Source organism: Eschrichtius robustus, chromosome 15, assembly GCF_028021215.1.
Source record: "Eschrichtius robustus isolate mEscRob2 chromosome 15, mEscRob2.pri, whole genome shotgun sequence".
NCBI classification, from domain to species: Eukaryota; Metazoa; Chordata; class Mammalia; order Artiodactyla; family Eschrichtiidae; genus Eschrichtius; species Eschrichtius robustus.
In genome coordinates, this window is record NC_090838.1 from 38480438 (window position 1) to 38502043 (window position 21606).

The 21606-nt window shown below is 44.8% G+C and overlaps 1 protein-coding gene across 2 annotated transcripts in view; it reads left to right on the top strand.

Annotated features, from left to right (window-relative positions):
- PRKCE (protein kinase C epsilon) overlaps positions 1-21606 on the top strand; it is a 507341-nt gene that overhangs the window by 409941 nt on the left and 75794 nt on the right. For both annotated transcript variants that reach the window (XM_068564561.1, XM_068564560.1), the window contains one exon: positions 12826-12980. In XM_068564561.1, coding sequence (XP_068420662.1) covers positions 12826-12980 — 155 coding nt within the window. The remainder of the gene's footprint in view (positions 1-12825; positions 12981-21606) is intronic.

Sequence of the window (21606 nt, forward strand, 5' to 3'; positions counted from 1 at the left end):
GCTCATACTTCACAGGTAGTAGGTGCTCAATAAATTATAGCCATTGTCAGTTTCCACTTGTTAATTGTGTCCTCACATTAATCTTAGATTATAATTTTCTAAGAAAAAACAAAAAGGCCGAGATAGAGATGGTTTGCTTCAAACAGCTAGACCTCCTCACCATTCCCAAAGTCTACCAAATGCATCCCATCTCTGTGACTTCATGGTTCTCCTACACCTGGAAGACCCAGACTCTCCTCGTTTTGATTCCCTTCCACCTCTAAGTCCCAGCTCTTCCATGGAGCTTTCCTTCACTATTTCTTCATCATAAATCCACAAATAATAAAATACCCTCCTGTGGTGTCAACTCTTATTTCATTAGAGCTTCTCATTCCTCCAACTAGACTGTAGCCTTTTTGAAAGCCCTCTATAAGTACAGACTAATGGACTGATTTGAAATGTGTTCATCACTGAGCCATATGAAGCCACTGAATGGAGGCTTGTGAATGAAAAATTGAAACTAATATTTTCCTGAGCAGTTTTTTGGGGGCCAGTCACCTACGATAAGGATAATCTATTATAATTTTCCAAGAAGTAGCTACTGTCAAATCTTGATTTTACAGATGGGGAAACCAACACCCCTGATTGTCCAGTTCACACAGCCAGAGAGTAGCTGAGCTAGGATTTGAACACAAGCAGTCTGGGTCCAGAGGCTGAGTTTGGACCACTACACCATGCAGGTGAGGATATGGATGGAGAAAGCTATCAGAACATTCAAAAACATCCACTGACAGAGTTCTACAAACGGGGACCGACTACAGTCAAGTTATGAACATTTCATTTGAGGTTCTCCAAGTCTTTTTTCTCATTCGTGTCATTAACAAGTCCATTTAGATCATGGATTTCTACATTTAGAGAAACCAGCCTCCCCTCGGAATTGCCGGCCCTCGGTTTGTATCAGAGCCCGTGACTTGGTCCTGAAACTCTCACTTGCTTTGTCTATTTCACCACCTTTTCAGGTCATTACGAACAAAAGGTTTGTGAACAGATTAAACACAGGCTGTTTTTGTTCTGCTTCTACAAACACCTACACCTGCTGAATGTAGACTGCACAGTGTTGATTGGAGTCTGTACTCATGGATTTTTTTTAAAAAACAACACATGCCGGAATCCAGCCCAGGTTAAACAGTTCCTTGGAGAGGACACTGTGCTATTACACCAAATACTTACAAGTTTATCTCACCACACTGCCTGGGGTTCAGAGTAAACCTGGATGGAAGTATGGAGATCAAAGAATTTAATAATGAAAAACCTCTATTCATGCTCTATCTGTCATCAAATGAAAGTATTAGTGAAGTGGTATGGAAATCCTCTTCAGCTTGCCTGCAACCACCAGCCATGCCACTTAAGATTTAAAACAATGTGATCAAGTGCTCAGAATCCACAAGATTGAGTTGTATGCATACATTAGTGTATTATTTCCAAGTTGCCAATTTCCCCCAGATTAGCACATTTTCATTTCGGCTTTATTAAAGGAGTCAGAACATGAAAGGGAATTTAGCACAGTGGAGACGTCAGCAGAGCTTTCTTGCCATCATGGTGTGGTTCATTTGGTTTGGGGCAGCCACGCATTGAATCCAACAAGGTGTCTGTAGGACTGCAAGTCAAGCCAAGTGGGACTGATAAAAAGGAAAAGACAAAGAATACAATAATGTGGTGAAACCACAGCTCTCTAAGCGCGGGTGGGAATTTCAGGCCCTTGATTTGTTTTCATATGGCCCCGCAGTTGCAAAACCACGGTACAGCATGGTATCAGCTACACATAAGAGCTTTATTATGGCATTAGTGGAGTGGCTTGGATGAGCCCAGCATGGTATGAAGCATTATAGGGATGCAGCCAGATGCAGGAGACATGGCCCTGGTCACTCCAGGAGATACCTCCTGTGTGGAAAACCATGGTTTTTCTGATAGTACACCTTGTCTGTCAGAGTCCTGGGCTGAAGGAAAGCTAGAAACCACTGGTCCAAGAATTTACACTTTGGTTGGACTTACCAACACATGAAATTCTCACAAAAAGACTCAGAACCAAATGCAATGAAATCACCAAATCTTGATGTCAGAAGCCAGGACAGTTGTCCAGTCCAGTGGTTCCCAAACTTCACGGAGCATTTGGAGCTACCTGGGGAATTTAAAACGAAGTGAACATTCCCAGGGCCCAGCCAGAGTTGGAAGCTCTGATCAGAGGGCCTGGAAATCTGTATGCTTTAAAATGCTCCCAAGGGATTCTGTGGCTCAGCCAGCTCATCTGGCCCATCCCCTCAATGAACAAAGAGGGTTTCTGTTAACAACCCTGCCAAGTGATAATCCATCCAAGGCTGGCATCATCAGGTTGGAAGGAATTCACTGCAGAACAAGGCAGCAGGATCCAGATAGAAGGCTGGAGTTCTTTAAAGTCTTTCCTAGACTTTGATAAAAGGGGCCTCAGTTTATCTTCTACCCATTGGTCTTAGTTAATCTGCAATAACACAGATTGTCTTTACCAACATGGCAGTCCTGCAGTTGATTACCAACATGGCAATACTTCAGATGTTTGAAGAGAGTTCCTCTTCAGTTTGTTCCTTTGTTTGATAGCTAATTCATTTGTTCATTCATTCATTCAGCTCGGACTCTCAGCATCCTCTAAGAGTGGGTTTCTTGAGGCTGACCATTGCCACTTCCTTCAGCCGCTTCTTATAGGTCTCGGCTTCTCCACACCCTCCTGTTGGCCATCCTCTGTAAGAACTCTAGTTTGTCAGCATCAAATATGGTGCCCAGAATCGGATACCACACTGACCATGTGGTATGACCAGCAGAGTCCAACTGCTACAGGAGCAGTTGCTACCTGTGTCCTGCTTCTACTAAAGAGTGCTGTAAGAATAACCAAGAGCTCAAACTGGTGCAGACAGAAAGCTCCGGAGCAGATCAGGAAGGGAAAAGGTCAGTGTTGGCTGAATCGGGCGTGAGCCAGGTCCTAGTGAATGGGTAAGCTTTGGAATGGAAGAGAGTGCCGTCCTTCCAGCATTCCAAGTGGAGAAATAATGTTTCATTGGAAACCCAGATATTTGCTGCATAGACCACAGTGTGCATCTGTTATCCGGTCTGCAGGCTAAACAGAGGTTCTCACCACATCACTGCCCCCTATGTGTAGGATCGGCTCTGACTGCTACACCAAGCCAGGAGGTGTGAGGGGCAGCTTTCCTTTCTTCTCTGTACGGTGGGCTCAACCTAAATATTTCCATCTAAGCAGCTTATGTTTCCTTCCCGCAACTGAAGAGAAATAGTGATGTACCTTCTCTCTTTAGGGTCAGCTACCTGGTATTTGCTTATGTTTAAAACTGTCACAAGAGCTTTGTATATTCTTTGGGAAGACCAGGAAAGGTAAGAAAAGAGGAACTATTGTGACGTTGACAGCTGGATGTAAAGTTAACTGAACGGTTGTTTCGTATGTGTAAAATTGGAAAAACATTTCCTTGATTACTTTTCACTGAATAGACTGGTCATTTTAACATTGATGTGGGTACATTCTAATCCCTGGATTGGTTAGCAGGATTTCATTCTAAATCGAATTAAGCAAGCAAGCAAGCAAGCAAAGAAACAAAAAACGATGAGAGAGAAAACAGCAACAACAATTGCAGCTGTAACACAGTCCGTGGCTGGCCTGACCCAGGACTGTAGGCTTTATTTACAACAGTAGGTGCGTTAGCCTCCTGGAAATCAGACCTCAAGTGTGACCTCTGTAGGGGCTTCTTTTTGTGTTGGGCACGGGAAATAAGAAGGTGACATCTGAAGTTTCTGGAGTCAGAGTAGCAGCTACATGGGCTGCTTCCATTCTGCCTGGTGTCCATCTCTAGCATCTGAGCTGGAGACCAGAGATACTCATTTAGTTCTTCTTTACCAGCTAGACATGCACCAAGCCTAGATAAGATGGGGATACACAAGAAAGGGGAGTCTTGAGGCCCACCTGTTGGGCCTTACATCCTGCTGGAGACACAGGAAGTATTGGCGGGACAGTCAGAGTTTGATGCAGTCACACACTGGATTGAGAGGGAAAGCCTGAGCTCATGAAAAGAGTGTTGGTAAAGGACAAGATTACCACATGGGCCTTGGCTGGATGGGGAAATGGGCTTAGAACAAGAATACTTTCATTCCTTTGCTTAAAAACACTTACAAGGAACATTCATTCAGTTCTTAACTTTGGCTTCAGACAGCTGACTGCTGGTGACAGTGTTGACAGTGTTTTCTTTCTGTTTAAATTAACTCTTGGTATCATCAAAGACAGATTTGGCCTGTGTCACCATCTTGCCCAGAACGGGCAGACCAGATTCTCAGTGGGCAACAGGCACACTGCAGAGCGTGAAACGTCTACAAGATGGCCAGGCTGCTAAGTTGGGCAGACGAGTGAGGGGCAAGGTTCCTGATGCCTTGCTGCTTTCCTGGAGTCCAGGTCAACAGCCAGGGACAGAGGACAGTAGCCAGAAGCCACACCCCAGGAGTGGCACTTGATGGAGAAAGCAGCCAGTGGGTGAACAACCAGGACGAAGCCTGGTGCTGTGAGGTGATACTGACGCTCTGGTAATGCAGTGGAATAAAAGAAGAAGCCTCAGCAAAACCACACCGTTGCACATTCCACTGCCATGTTCCCCATCTAAACCCCCTTGGTGCTCTCATTTTCAAAGAGAAAACTAACAACAAACCATTATTCCTACTTACCTTTAGATGTTGCTCTTATTCATGGCATGAGGTCACTCTGGTGTCAGCATCATTGAGATGTAGCCTATTTGGGGGCTATTCTTTTTTTTTTTTTTTTTTTCTCCCCATAATGGAGACATTCATTTGTATTTTCCTACAGGATGGTGGTTATTATTAGTAGCTCACACGTATTTTTTTTTAATTAATTAATTTATTTATTTATTTTTGCTGTGTTGGGTCTTCGTTTCTGTTTATAGGGCTTTCTCTAGTTGTGGCAAGCGGGGGCCACTCTTCATCGCGGTGCGCGGGCCTCTCACTATCGTGGCCTCTCTTGTTGCGGAGCACAGGCTCCAGACGCGCGGGCTCAGTAGTTGTGGCTCATGGGCCTAGTTGCTCCGCGGCATGTGGGATCTTCCCAGACCAGGACTCGAACCCGTGTCCCCTGCATTAGCAGGCAGATTCTCCACCACTGCGCCACCAGGGAAGCCCTTGGGGGCTATTCTTTATGTCCTATCATATCATGTGATAGAAACTTCTTTTTCCTAAGATGTTGATGACCCTATGAAAGGCAAGTGTTCTCTGACGTATTGAACCAAAGCCTTTCCCCCTTTCTCCCTTTCCCCTGGCTTTCACACACAGATCAGTGTGCGTGGGGCAGGTTGGCAGCAACTTGAAGTTTTTCCCTGGGCTAAGTGCAGCTCTAATCAGAGGCAGGAAATGTTTATTTTGAGCTTTATCGAGTGAGCCAGCTTAGTACAGCTTTAGGTCACTTTAGCCTTGAGGTGTCCTGTGTACTTCCAATAAGCAGAGTTAAAAGCAGTTGGGAACAAATATCAGATGGACATGAATGAAGTTTATACCTTCTCAACCAGCAGACTTTTGTGTGGAACTTTTACTATTTGGCCAATTCTGATTAGGTTAATACTTCCCCCACAAAAAATACTTCTCCCCTTTTACCCAAAGGAGGGTAGACTCTACCATCTGTGACTTATAGAAGATTATTATAAGAAACAGCGATGTGAAAACCCATTCTGTATTCTCCGTTCCACTCTTGGCGTTGATGGAATTGGCCATGGCTGTAGGAATTTGGTTGAGATAAATCTGAATTTGGCAAAGACCACAACAGAGTAAGGCCTTGCACAATGGGAGGTGAAAGGGGGGAGAAAGCTGAGAAGGGCTGAGAATGTGTGAACATGAATTTTTTTAAATGACATTTTTTGGGTGATAATTATTAGTGTTATTGCATAAGAAAATTTACATCACTGATCATAATTATTATTCAGATGAGACTCTCATTCTCTGTTAATTGACAGTCTTCAGTGAGAAGAAAAATCCTTCCTTTTTATTATCTACAGCTCTCTTTCACCAAACTTAGTGGAAGGTCTGTGACAACAGTTGAACAAGGCTCTGCCCGTAGTCCACATATGGTACGAGAGCTGGAGAGTCTCATTCATGATTGACTGTTTTTAGTTTATTGTGATGTTGGCTGTTCCGTCTTGGTGGGGAAATAAAATTGAGGTGGTTACGTTTCCCAAAGTGGTTGGATCTTTCCTTTTGTTGGATCCAGGAAGTGTAATAGAGAAGAGGGAGGGTTGCTTGTTGGTCTTTCTCAAAGATAATAAAACATTTAACACAGTGGAAATAGGGAAGAGATGGAATAACTTCGAGCAACCTTCCTTCAATCCATCATAAACTCTGCTTTTAGAAGTTTTTTTAAAATCAGCTTTAGTTATGCCATTTTACAACTCAAAAGAGCTCTAGAGTTCTTTACTTCCCACCTGTGTTTTCAGAACCATCTGGCCTCACCCCACCATCGAATCTGTCTCCTTCATTCCTATATCCAAGTTTTTTCACTGGCTTACTCTTACCCTCCTCATCCCTACATGCAATGGCCACTTTTGCTTACCTCTGCCCTTCAGGGCTGTGCTTCTAGCTTGCCAGGCTCTCTACTCCTTCCACCTTCTGTTGTTCAAGACCTCAATTGTGGTCTTTCCCTAATTCAGATTTGTCTCAACCAAATTCCTATAGCAATGGCTAGTTCCATCAATACCAGTTGTATTATGGAAAATAAAATACAGAAAGAATTTTCTTATGAGTGTTTCTTATAATGATTTTCTGTAAGTGCTAAGGCCTGGATGACAGACAGTTCTTCTCTAGCAGCCTAAGAAGATAAGGTCCCAGATACACAGGTTTCACAATCTGATTTGATACAGAAGGGTTTAGCACATAATGATAGAGCATTTCGTGTTGCTTTCTGTGGTTTCCTGTGTTCAATTCCTAACTCCCAAAAGTCAACGCCATGGCTTGTATCATCTTCCATATCTCCCAGTCACCTACCTCAGGGCAGAGCACCCAGGAAAGACCTGTCGAGTTGATAGGTTAAATGATGGAGACATGGAGAGAAAAGGAGATGCTACAGAGTGTGTGAGGTCAGGCCCCATGATTCCCTTAGATGGTACCTTAGAGAAATCGTTCATCCTGTCATTGGCACATCAAAGGCGGACTGTTCCAAGTCCAGTCTTTTGTTGGGCATTCCTGTGAAATTGATTCAAAAATGATAGAATCTTTGCACATATAAACAGCTAACAAACGATGGAGAATGTGTGTCTAAACAAACCCAATTGGCAGGACATGCCGTGCTGCTGAGAGGAAGCCTCTGGCTATCCATCACACCTTGAAAGATGAACAGGGAGGGCCTAGTTTTCCCTTCAAAGTCAGGAAAGGTTAGCACTCTGGGAAAATGGAGCCCAATGGGAATTTCAAACACATGGCGTGGCCCTTCCGGCTTGTAGGTCATTATTAACTATTCTTACCCTAAATCGCCATGACATATAATCTCTTTCCTAATTTTATTATTTTACTTGCTATCACAAGACCATAACTTTTCAGACATTCAGGTGTGATTAAGGGAGGAGGAGGTAGAATAAGGCTTTTAAAATCTTTGATTACCTCAGAAAACATATTTGCTTACTTTACAAGGAAGTTGGGGTTTTGTTTTGTTTTGTTTTCTACTGATGCCAAGAGGGGATTAATGAGTAGCTGCTGGGTTTGCCAGCTTTCTTTTGATTTCAGTTTATGTAATTAAGCAGTTCCCAGGATGACTTGAGGTTCTCACTCGGCATCAAAACATGCTTCTCAGATGTGTTAGGTGTGGAGGTCAGAAACAATCCAGACTCACTGAATGGAGGGAGGAGAAGTGAAAAACTTTTCTTGCTTTAAAAACAGTCCCTCCTATGTCAAAAGGGTTGACCATGCTTTGGGACCATGCATATTGAGCTGTATTGAGTAGAAAACCAAGTTAAAACTGAAGTTCAGATGGGCTAAAGTTAGAATAACTCGAAACGAGGTTAGCAATAGAAATAACATGGGGAAACCAACTCTGGTTTACTGTTGAATTTCCAGCAACCAGGGCCTCATCTGCAGTGGGTATTTAAGACCTCATGCATTTAACAAAGATACACTAGGAACCCACTCTGTGCCAGGCTCCATTCTAGTTGCTGGGGGTACAATGAGGAACTAAACCAATGAGAATCCCTCCCTCAAGATGCTAACATGGAGTGAGTGTTGGATGAGCAGATTTTTATTGAGCGCCTCTGAGCTGGTAGTGGTGATGGCGATTGCTGGGAAGTATAAGGTGTGTTCCTCAAGGAACTGACCATCTCACGGGGAGGTGAAGACATCTGTCCACGGAACGAAAGAACTGTTCAAAGCTCTACCAAATATTGGGTGCTGATACAGACAGACCCCCTGAGGGTGAAATGGTCAGAGTGGGCACTCATGGGCACATTCTGCAGGCAGTAGGCCTAGTGCAGTAGGCTGACTCATCTTGAAGCCTTTAACTCCCTAAGCAGTAAGAAATTGCAGATACAAATATCAGAGCACCCTTTGGTTTCGTTTCTCTCTTGTAGCCCCCTAAACTTTTTTAGTTCTTCTCCCCACATGATGCTTGTTTTTAAAGGGAATTATAGCCACTTTTCTTTGGGGTTAGGCTAATTCCCTTAAAAACCAACAGGGCAGAATTACCAATAGTTCCCGCCCTCATGAAGTATACAGACTACTGGCGGAGAGAGACATAAATCAGTGACACAAATCAAAGCCCCACTGGAGAGTGTCACATGTAATAGGGGGATTTGACCTGGTCAGAAAAGTTAGGGACAGCTTCCTAGAAGAAAAGATGGTTGCACTGAAATCGGAAGGACAAGGAGGGATTAATTAGGTGAAAGGAGAGGGGAAAACACGCCAAGCAGAGGGAGCAGCATGAGCAAAGGCCCTGTGGCAGGAGGGAGTTTGCTGTTGGGGTGGAGGGAACAGCTGAAAGTGCTTCTTACTCAGAAGAATTAGATAGGGCCAGATCACACAGGCCGTGAGGCATATTAGGGAGTTTTCTATTTATTCCAAGAGTATCAGGAAACCTTTGAAAGAGTTAGTAGAATGAGGGAAGGAAGGGGGGGATGCATTGTAATCAGATTTTCATTTCAGCAGGGTAACTCTGCCCATAGTGTGATGAGCGTTTGGTGGGGCAGGGTGGGGGAGAGCTGGAATCAACGCATGGAGCATCAGTAAGAGGCACTTGCAAGAATCTCGACAAGAGATGATAACTGCTTGGGCGAGAATGGTGGCCATGATGGTGGTGACAACAGAAAGGCAAATGTAGCAGGTACGGAGGTAATAAGTGCAAAGGTACAAAAGGTAAAAGCAGTAGGGCTTGGTGATGGATATGAGGGATAAAGGAGAGGGAGGTATTGAGAATGACTTTCAGGTTTCTGACTTATACACTTGGCTGGATGGTTAAGCCCTGCCCTTAGACAGGCACCCTGGACGAGGACCAGTTTGCTGGGGGAAGATTATGAAGCAGTTTTGAACATGTTGGGTTTGAGTGCCTTTGAGGCATCAGAGGGAGATGTCAGAAACACAGCTGGGTAAATGGGTCCACAGATTGGAGGAGAGGTCTAGGATGGAGGGAGACGTTTGTGAGACATAGGTGTCAAGGTGCAGTAGCCACCGTGGGTGTGGATGAGATCACTCAGCGAGTACAGAAAGGAGAGGGCCTAGAACACTGCCTTGTGGGATTCCAACACCTAACTTTAAGTTAGGCTGGAGAGAGGAGAAGCCTACAGAGAAGGCAGAACAAAACCTGCCAGAATCACAGGGAAGAACCAGCTGAAAGCTAAGGGGAGCAAGCGTTTGTTGGGAGAGGAGCTGATCAGGGGAAAATACTGCTGAAAGGACAGGGAAAACGAAGACTTGATAATGACCGTATTAACTATCATACTCTAGCTAGAATACTCTAGTAACAGTAGTAACAGACAGTCTTTATGGAGCAACAGTTATGAGCCAGGCACTTTAACATGTAATTTAATCCTCATAAGAACTTTGTAAGGTGGGTCCTATTATCATCCTCATTTTCACAGGTGAGAAAACTGAGCACAGAGGGCTGAAGTCATTTGCCTGAGGTCACACAGCCAGTAAGTGATGACATCAGCGTGGGAGCTCTTCTTTCTCACTCCACGGCCCCTATCCTTAAATGCCATGTGTCCAGTGTTGGAGTATAAAAATCAGCCAGGGAGGCAGGATGGGGAGGGGAGATGTTTCCTCTTTAGAAATTTGGATTCTTTCAGACACAGGCAAGGAAATACTCCATTGTTGCTGAAGCCCAAGTCCAAGTTGGTGACCATGGACTGGCATTGCAGCAGCTGTTTCTGACGGTGGTTCAGCTAGATAAGGGCAGCGTTGAATGCATGACGCAGCTGTTCTTGCCATGGGAAAGCCTTGCCCCAAGTGCTCTAGGGCAGTGGTTCTCAAAGTGGGGGTCCCTGGCCAGCAGCATAACATCACCTGGGAACTAAGAGATGCAGATTCTCAGGCTGCAACCCAGATCTTCTGAATCAGAAACTCTGCGGGGCAGGAGGAGTTGGGGAGGAATCCATGTTCTAACAGGCCTCTGTGAGATTCTGATGCACAAGTTTGAGAACCTGTATTCTTGGGAGATCCTTGAAAAGAAAAAAGAGGAAAACTCCAATAACGTATAATCCATGTATCTCACCTTGGCAGAAACCAGATGGAAGAGTGGTTCTCCAGCCTGGCTGCCCACTGGAATCACAGGAGGACCTTTGAAAACTACTGATGCCTGAGTCCCATCCTCAGAAATTCTGGTTTCATTGGATTGGGGTTGGCCTGATCATTTGATTTTTGAAATAAGGATTTGAATGGGGACTAGATGATTAAATGAATGGTTGGCTTCTGAATACTTCTGAGTATAAAATTGTACTTGGGGGAGAAAACAAGGCAGGCTTTGAAGGGGAGGGTCAAGACAAATGGAAGAGAAGCTAGACCTCAGGGCCTTGGTGAATACCAGTAAAGCTTGAATAATTCTGGAGGTTGTGGTGGGGGGAGAAGGTAGTCTGAATTAATAAACAATTCTCAAGGATGGACTTATTTTCAAAGAGATGCCAATTATAAAGTAGATATGCCGTCAAGGCTGCTGCAGGAATAAAGTGTCATTGTGATTTTTGCTCAGTCTTCATGGAAATGATTCTACTAATTCTGATTGAAAACAATATGCTGACATCCTCCTGGCAGCTTCGCTGAGACTGTATCTGTATGTTAAGAATGTACTCTGACCCTCTGGCCTCTCAAACCTCGCTGTTTCCCCTTTGCTCCATGAACCTTCCTCCCCGGCTGACGTAGTCAGTTTACTGGTCCCCAAGCCCTCTCTGTTCCCATGTTCTGGTATTTGTTGATGCCTCCCGCACCTCCTCCTCCTCTAAGGGAGGGCCTAGCTCCTTCTAGAATCCTCCATGGACCCCCCCCCCCACTTCAGAGAGCTCCCCTTTCTCCTAATCCTTTCAGCACCCAGTGTCTTTAGGGCACTCTGCTCCTATTTTGTTTTCATCATTCTACCCATTTCCCATCTCTGCCCCTGAATCTTAACCCCCCACCCCCCACCACTGCTGCCTCAGGACAGTGATGGTTTATAACTCTTTGCCTTCTGTCTAGCACAGCACCCCACACTCTACGGGCTCTGCAAACTGTAGGCAAGAAACTGTGCAAAAGTGAATTTCAGTGCATCTTCTTCCCACCTCGTAATGGTGGGCAGATGCGAAAGCACCACCCCTAATGAGGTATGACTGTGGTTTGGCCATTCTTGAGGACAGAATCCATAGGAAGCACGCCAGGGTGGGAATCCCAAAAGGAGCATCCTCCAGAGTGAGACGTGGCCCTCATGGGAGGGGCTCTCACTGTCTCATTAGTCCATGTTGCTTTGTATTAGTTTCCTAGGACTGCCGTAGCAAATCACCACAAACTTAGTGGTTTAAAATAATAGAAATCTGTTCTCTCACAGTTCTGGAGGCCAGACATCTGAGACCAGTGTCCCTGGGCTGAAGTCAAAGTGTTGGCCAGGCCATGCTCCCTCCAGAGACTCTAGGAGAGATCCTTCCCTGCCTCTTCCAGCTTCTGTTGGCACCGCCTTCCTTGGCTCGTGGCCGCATCACTCTAATCTCCACCTCCCTGGTCACGTTGCTTTCTCCTCCCTTCTCAAATCGCCTCTGCCTCCCTCTTATAAGGACATCTGTGACTGCATTTAGGGCCCACCCTGGTGATCCAAAATAAGGACATTTGTGACTGCATTTAAGACCCACTCTGGTGATCCAAAATAATCTCCTCAACTCAAGGTCCTTAACTTAATCACAACTGTAAAGTCCTTTTTTACCATCTAAAGTAACATTCACACATTAAGGGATTAGGACATGGATACCTTTGCGGGAGGGGCCATGATATAACCCACCACACATACCAAGGTAACTGGAGCCTGCAAAGGGACAGAGACTTGTCCAAGGTCACACTTCAAGGTCATAACAGAAATTAGACAGAGACCCAGATCTCCTTTCTGTCAATTTTGGGCTTCTCCCACTAGACCAAGCTGACGCCTATGAAAGTAAGACAGAAAGATTTTAGAATAACACTTCGTACCCTAACTCCTTTGTCTTCTCTCCGGAACATGTGCTACTAGGGTTCTTGAGTCCCGGTTCTGTTACTTTGGACTCACAGTACGCTTGCTGGCCTGTGTGGGCAGCTGCAGTGGAATTCGCTAAATGGCATTTCCTCCTCTCCTTTCAGGACCGCCTCTTTTTCGTCATGGAGTATGTAAATGGTGGAGACCTCATGTTCCAGATTCAGCGGTCCCGAAAATTCGACGAGCCTCGTTCCCGGTTCTATGCTGCAGAGGTTACGTCAGCCCTCATGTTCCTCCACCAACATGGAGTCATCTACAGGTACCTCTCCTCTCCTCCTCTCTTCCCCAAAAGCGAAAAAATAAAGAGTTTTCTGGATGCTTGGACTGACTTGGCTCCCGCCCCACTGGTCTCTTAGCAACCTGCTTTAGATTAGTTGTTTGTTCCAATTTGCTTACAGAGGGCTTTTTTGGGGGCTGTTTATCACTGTGAATGTTAATATTTGAATGGCCCCAGGAGATCTGACCCACTGTTTGTGCCAGTTTTGATTGAAAGCTTAAGCACAACATTTTAAAGGCTCGGTGCCGAGTAACCTTGGGGTGACCTTCGTTTCTCTCTGCCCCACCCCCTACCCTCTTCCTTGAACATCAGGGCATTCTCTTTACTTTTTCCTTCTGTGCCATGAACTTCCTCCCCTTCCCAACCTCTTGCCACTTCCTGAGTTTGTTTGGCTTAGTTGTCTCCAGTAGATAGAATCGGAGAAGGAGGAGTTCCTTGCGGGTCTCAGGGTTTATGATCTTGGGGGGAGGAGGGGAGGGGAACTAGACAATATCCAACAGGAAGTGACTCTCTACAGATCATCCAGTCCCTTATTACTGCCTTGTCCCCCTTCCAAGAAAACATAGAACGAACACACACACAAAAAAATTTTCCAGTAAGAGAGCGAGACTACGCAGGCTCTTCTGTGAGGTCAGGAATTCTGGGAGGAGTAAATATTTATAATTAGCAACAAGGACACTAAAGTTCCTTAAGGTTTTTTCAATGACTGTCAATTTCTTTACTCAGATTTTGCTTCCTCCTTTTTTTTTTTAAATTGTGTAGAATAGCTGGCTTGGTTCAACCCAGAACTAATCCCTCACCAGAACTTCACTGACCTGCTCCCGGGAGCAATGCCCTGACTAAATGTTCTCCAAGGGGTTCTGACCAACCCTCACCAGCTTCCTAAAGTCCCTCTGCTCAAAAATAGTCAGTGGCTCCCTATGGCCTGCATAACAAAGCCCATACTTTTTAGCCTGCTTTCCTGGCCCTCCACGACAGGAGTCTATGTATTTGTTTCCTGTTACTGCATAACAAATACCACAAACGCAGTGGCTTAAAACAACACCCATTGATTATCTCACAGTTTCCAGGGGCAGGAGTCCAGGCAAGGCACACCTGGGTTTCTCTGCTGTGATCAAGGTGTCAGCCAGGCTGCATTCTTATCTGAAGTTTGGGCTCCTCTTCCAGGCTTACATGGTTGCGGGCAGAATTCATTTCCTTGCAGCTGGAGCATTCACGTGGCTTCCTCAAGGCCAGCAGGAGAGAAAGTCTTTCCTGCTTTGAGTCTCTAACTTCAGGGAGACCTGGACCCTCTTTGAAACAGATCATTTGATTAGATTGGGCGCAGCCAGGCTAATCTCTCTTTTGTTTAACTCAAAGTCAAATGACTTAGGGACTTTAATTATACATGCAAATCCGTTGGCCCTTGCCCTCTAATGTCATATAATCTCATTAGTGATATCACATCCCTTTTCCACATTGTTTTGGTTGGAGGTAAGTCACAGTTTCGCCACCGTATACAAGGGGAGGAGGTATGAGATAATACCAGAGTGTGACACCTTGGGGGTCACCTTAGGTTACGTCTACTACAGCCCAGAACACCTTTCTCCCCTCACTTCCCATGATCTCTTGTTTTGAACCTACCAAGGTTCTTAGCTTTCCTCAAACTCACCTGCCAATTCCCAACTTCCTCATTTTTCTGCCCTCCTCTCCACATCTTCTGTCCAGCCCAGAAGCCTCATGCAATACTGCCTGCCAGCTCGAAGCCTGGTCCCACCAACCAGAGCAAGTCTCTCCATCCACCACACTTTATTTGCAATTTGGGAATGAATTGCAAGTTGAAACTAATTGCTGCACCTGCCGCTCTTCACCTTGTGTTAGGGTCAGGCATCCATGTGGGTCCTTCACTAAGTCACACCCTCTCCTCTAGGGCCATGGCTGCTTCTTTTTAACCCTTCGATCTTCTTATTTTACATCCTCTTCTTATCTTGCACATAGTAAATGGTCAACAAACGACCATTGGCTTCAATTAGTTTAAAACCCTAATCTCTGCCCCCAAAACTGGCTGCAGGCTAGTTAGAGATACTGGGGTTAGATATGTGAAAAGATGACCCATACTACAAGGCAGTGAGCGCACTGATAGGTGCCAGTGACAAGAAGAATTGTCATTCTTTGATATATCATCCCCATCCCCTCCCTATTAGAGTGGGTATAATCATCCACAGTTTACCAGCAGGGATTCAGAGACTTCCCTTAAATAATTTGCCCCAGGCCGTAAGTGACAGACTTGGGAAGTGTAACTGATCAGCAAGCTCGTGCTACACATCATGACACTTGTCATGGGGCTCATCACGTCCAAGTCCACACTCTTTACTAGTCATTCCAGGTACTCCAAAACTTGACTTTTTCTTACATGTCTGGTTTCTTCTCCTTTCTACTTCCCTCTTTGAATGCTTCCCTCTCATCACACCTTTGAACACTTTTGTTCTATTGACTTCTGTGAGCCATACATGCCCCCTCTCTTTCTCTCCTTCCCATCTCCTTGACCATTTCTCTTCAATCTCTCTATCACCTGGCCTGTCCTTCTCCCCTCCACCCCCATCTTCTAAATGCTGGTTTTTCCCACGGCCTTCATCCCCAAATACTCCTCCTGAGCAATTTCAGCATTTGCATGCCTCCAAATGACACCTGTGTGCCCATGATTTCCATATCACTCTCTCCAGAACCCCGCACAAGATCTCTCTCTTTCAAGACAACCTCCAAGGCCTTCTTCCTTCTTCCCTGGCTAGTTTGCAAGAATTTCTTGACTTAACTCACTCACTGCCTCTCGGTTTTCTGCCCTTCTCTCTGTCCACCTCCCTCTTCATCGCTGCCCAGTGTTCTTTCAAAGCACAGGCTGATCTTCACAGGGTCCCCTTCTTAGCATCCTTCAACCCTCATAAGATAAAGCACAGAAAGGGGTGCTTTTTCTACCCAGAGGAGATGTCTTTTTGTGTTTCTTACAAAGACACCATGCATGCTGACAGGGCCCTCGTGGCCCCCAACGATCTTTTGATCCTTATCCCCCTTCCCCCAACCGTGTATCCCACCCTCCAGGCCCTCCAAATTAGGCCATTCTCCCCCAAATACCCTTCTCTTTCATTTCTCCTAGTCTTTGTCTCCACTGTCCCTGGAATTCCCTTGCTCCTAATCTGTGTCTTGATCAGTGAGTGGCTTCCAGGTCACATCTATGGTCTGACTGCCTTAGAGTCCCTGGTTTAAAAACTAGGTAGATTCCAGAATACTGGACAAGGGGACTAGACAAGGATATAGGTGAGGAAAGAGTGGCCATGAGTTGGTGATCGCTGAATCTGGGTGATGGGTACACGGGGGTTCACTATTCTGTCTGCTTTTTTGTATGTTTTGAATTTGTCATCATAATCATAATTTTTTTTAAAAAGAATAGCAATTCCAGGGTACCATTCCTAGAGCCTTTGATTCAGTAGGTCTGGTATGGGGTTCAGGAATCTGTACTTTCTTAAAACATTCCTCAGGTGATTTGGGGACCACGGGTCTAGAAAAATTCCGTTCTGCCCTCAGAACTGTGTCAGATTCCCCGGCTCTGGGAGGCCTCCCCTGACCACCCAGCCTGCCGTGGGGGTCACGCCTTCCCTGAGTGACAGCATCTCTCTGGATCAGGCTGGTTCCCTTTGCCAACCTTGTATTTTCACTAAGATACCTATTCTGTGATTGAGAACTCCATGCAAGTGTGCTTACCTGGCTGGCCTAGGATGGTACCCTGCTTGTAGTAGGTGTTCACTAAATACTTGTTCTAGTCTCTAATGCTCCAGAGCCTTCCCATCTAGTGGGTTGCTACCTCATACATGTGCACTTTTGAAAGTCTGTGTCGGAAGCATCTGCAACACACACGCACACAGTTTTTTTGTTTTTTTTTTTTTTGACCCTGAACAGTCCCCCTTCCTTTATCTCTCCCAATTCATAGATGAATGAGAACCATGTGATCTCTCTTTCCCATGCTGCTTTGTTTGAAGCTGCCAGCACACGGGCTATATGGTATGTGTCTCCGCATATTCACCTCTGGCTGTTCCGAAGCCCAGGTGGAGACCATATTTTGGGTGGTACAGGGGTTTATCTGGGAGATTGGCAAGACCAAATTTTGCAGGAGGAACCTCACTGCTGAAGTTGAGATAGAATTTTCCAGCTTTCCTGCTGGAATTTATACACAAACTAATTAGCAGCTAATTGGCCAGGGTTCAGGAACTAAGGGAAGAAGTCGTTTCCCTGACTGGGGGCTCACACTTGAAGTCGAGCCCAGGCTGACAGGCTCCCTTTCCTCTGGGCCCTCTCTGGTCAGGTTCCCCCCATGGGCGGCACAGGGCACTGTCTCTGTGTCCCCTGCCCAGCATTCCTGAGAATCCTCTGTGTGCTTCAGTGGGAGCGGGCGTTAGCTTACTGTGTGTCCACGCTTCCTAACTATGGCTTTTAAAAATCTCTTCCCCTCCCTTGCGCACTCACACGTACCATGACAGGGGGAGGTTTTCAGGGGTGGACTTTCTTCCAAAAGTTGATTCAGGAAACTTTCTCCTACTCTACATCATGCTCAGAGCTTGTCTGTTTTCCTCTGAGCTGCTCAGTACAGCAGCTGAGTCTCAGACGATGCTCCTGTGACCATGGGACATGGAAGAGAGACTGTGGGATCCACCTCATACACAGAGGGCAGCGGGGGTTCCCTGGGAGGAGAACCAGAGGCTTGGCAGACAGGAATGCATCTTCTTCTTTCACAGTCACACGTACTGCGGCAGAGGGTGGTAAAGAACATGGCTTCTGCCACTCTGGCCAAGTGTCTTAACACTAGAAGAATGAATTCCTTCCTTCATTTTTATAAAATTGAATTCCTTTTTTTAAATTATAGAAGTAGTAGTCATAGGAAAAAATCAAAATTTAAACAGCAAAGAAAGGTAAAGTCAGTTTTCTCTTCCCCGACCTCATAGGTACCCAGGACAAAACAGTTGAACAGCTGCTAGAGAATCCTTCAAGAAATCTTGAGCAAATGACTGACCCTCTTCATGACTGGCTTCCCTGTGGGGTTCGGATAGTACCTGCCTTGTCTCCTTTCTAAAGTAGTTGAGAGTGACCATGGCTAGTTGGACTGTACAGGTAGAGGTGAGGGATATAAAAACAAGTGGGGAATGACAAGGTGTTTTATTTATGTCAAGTATGATTGATGATTAACATTCCTCACTTAAAGCACTAAAATTTGGCCTTTAACCAGCAGGAGAGGAAGTTGTAAGTTTTAAAGCTCTCCTGCTCCTTTAATTCTCCAAGATTTTCAATCTTTAATGAGCCATCATCATCACCCCCCAAAAGTCAGTCCGCCCTGGGTGCCTGTTATGTGTCTGGTGCCAGAACTGAGGGGCAATAAGGGGACAGGAAGAGAGAGAAGGGCATTTCTGCTTTGGCCCCATCTAGATCACTCTGTACTCTAGAGGTGCTTAGAAAAGGCTTTCCTTGTTTTTTTTTTTGTTTTTTTTTTTTTTTTATTTTTCTTAATTAATTTATTTATTTATTTATGGCTGTGTTGGGTCTTCATTTCTGTGCGAGGGCTTTCTCTAGTCGCGGCAAGTGGGGGCCACTCTTCATCGCGGTGCGCGGGCCTCCCACTATCGTGGCCTCTCGTTGCGGAGCATAGGCTCCAGACGCGCAGGCTCAGCAATTGTGGCTCACGGGCCCAGTTGCTCTGCGGCATGTGGGATCTTCCCAGACCAGGGCTCGAACCCGTGTCCCCTGCATTGGCAGGCAGATTCTCAACCACTGCGCCACCAGGGAAGCCCCAGGCTTTCCTTGTTGATGATAATGTTTATAAAAAGTCAATTAAGAATTAAGAGCAGGGAGCAAAGATTTCATTTAGACTCAGATAAGCCTGAGTCTGAAATGTCTGGTCCTCTCCAGGGCTGGGGGACAAAGCCCAAAAGGAGGGACTTGGAAGGGATTTCCCTAGAAAGAGCTGAAGACGTACAGAGGTCTCTGGCTGTGCTCTCCGAGCCCAGCCTCCCTGGGAAATGCATACAGAGTTGTGATGTGCGCCGTAGTCTTGCCTTCCTGGTGGTCTAAGGGGATTGTGTGCCTGGTCTGGGGAATGATAGCCTGCCTTGATCCCTGGAAAGCTTTCCTGCCACAGGCAGTTAGGCGTTTCCTGAGTTGATGAAGGTCTCTGGTTAAAGGCTGTGTTAATAACTGGAAAATCTACTGTTCAGAGTCTCATCTTCTTTCAATACATTTCCGATGTAGCTAATGCTCATACATAGCAGGGGAGGAGGAGGAATTGGCGTGATCCCTTCCACTTTCCTTCTCAGTCTTCTTAGGACCTGGCCCTTAGAAAATCACGTGGGGATCTTTGTTCCCACAGAGCGCTGTTCTCAGCCATCAGCATTCCCCCACCCATTGTAGAAAATGATACTTTACTGTAAAGCTCCTAAGGACCTAGGGGCTGAGTGTGTAATGAGATGACACCAGTTCCCGTGGCAGGAATCTCAGTGTGAATGTTAGATCAAGGAGGCCCTCAGAGGCTGTCTAGTCCAACTCCATTTTATAGATGTGGAACTTGGAAACCAAAATCGGGCAGTATCTCACTCGAGTTTATGCAGTGAGGTGTTATAAAGCTTAGATGTTATTTTAATCCAAGATATCCACATAGATAAAGATTCAAACAGCTCTACACAGTGCTTAAAGAAATGAGAAGCCATTTTCTGCCCTTCCTCCCCACCAATTTCCCCTTCCACAGAGACAACCACTTAGAATTCTTTTAGCTGACACTTCTGATATGGACCTTTGTATTTCAAAATAACATGTTTCTTTTTGTTTTTGTTTTTGTTTTAATTGAAGTATAGTTGATTTCCAGTGTTGTGTTAGTTTCTGGTGTACAGCAAAGTGATTCAATTATACATATATATATTTTTTTCATATTTCCCATTATGGTTTGTTATAGGATATTGAATATATTTCCCTATGCTGTACAGTAGGACCTTGTTGTTTATCTATTTTAAATATAATAGTTTGTGTCTGCTAATCCCAAACTCCTAATTTATCCCTCCTTCATCCCATTCGCTCTTTGGTAACCATAAATTGGTTTTCTATGTCTGTGAGTCTGTATCTGTTTTGTAAATAAGTTCATTTGTATCATAGTTTAGATTCCACATATAAGTGATATCATATGACATTTGTCTTTCTCTGTCTGGCTTACTTCTCTTAGTATGATAATTTCTAGGTCCATCCATATTGCTGCAAATGGCATCATTTCATTTTTTATGGCTGAGTAGTATTCCATTGATATATATACCACATCCTCTTTATCCATTCATCCGTCGATGGACATTTCGGTTGCTTCCATGTCTTGGCTATTGTAAATAGTGCTGCTTTGAACATTAGGATGCATGTATCTTTTCAAATTAGAGCTTTCTCTGGATATATGCCCAGGAGTGAGATTGGTGGATCATATGGCAACTCTATTTTTAGTTTTTTAACGAACCTCTGTATTGTTTTCCATGGTGGCTGCACCAGTTTATATTCCTACCAACAGTGTAGGAGGGTTCCCTTTTCTCCACACCCTCTCCAGCAGTTGTTATTTGTAGACTTTTTAATGATGGCCATTCTGACCAGTGTGAGGTGATACCTCATTGTACTAAATAACATGTTTTAATGTTATTTTTTAAATTTTATTTTAGACATTATCTAGTGACTTTCCATATGGAAGTGAGAATTTAGTTCTCTTCCCCACCTACTACCTACTCACCACCCCATCACATCCACCTAGCCTTCCAAACCTCCCATCTTCTCAACAGACTTTACTGTAGTTTTTGTTAAATGAATGTACATTGTATACATTATTATGACTGTGAAATACTATTTGGAACTAAGCCACTTGATAAGCTATAATTACTTTTCCTTTCCTATACATTTTCTCTGTTTGTTTTCCCTGGAGATAACACAGATGCTCTCCAGATTGTCCACATCTCCCTTCAGGGTGGCTAGGTGCAATAGGCATTCTATCAATATTCTTGGATAAATTTCTACCAGTGCCTTCTAAACTGCTCCAGTCTGAACGGTTGTCCTCAGTGCCTGCTGCAGAGTTGTCACCCTGGGATCTCCCTTCACTGTTGTCCAGGCGTCTTTGCCTCTTCCATGTGAGAGCTCCTCTCTTATATCACGTCTCCTCTTTCCTGATACACTTTCTTGATGTGGTGATGTACCTTCTGAGAAAGAGTATGGAAAGTAAATTTTTGAGACCTTCCTTTTATATCTAAAACCATCTTGATTGTACTCTCAAACTTGATAAAGAGTTTGGCTAAGTATAGAATTCTAGATTGAAAACCATTTTCACTCAAAATGTGAAGGTATTGTTCCACTGCCTTCCAACTCCCAGGGTTGCTATTAAGAAGTCCAAAACTATTTTGTTCTTGATCCTTCGTATGGACCTATTTCTTTTTTCTGGAAGCTTGTTAATTACATGTTAATGATGTGGTGTAGACCCATTTTCATCCATTGCACTGGGCCTTAGATAAACCTTTTTAATTTAGAAAACCATGTCCTTCAGTTCTGGGAAATGTCTAATTTCTTTAGTGATTTCTTCTCT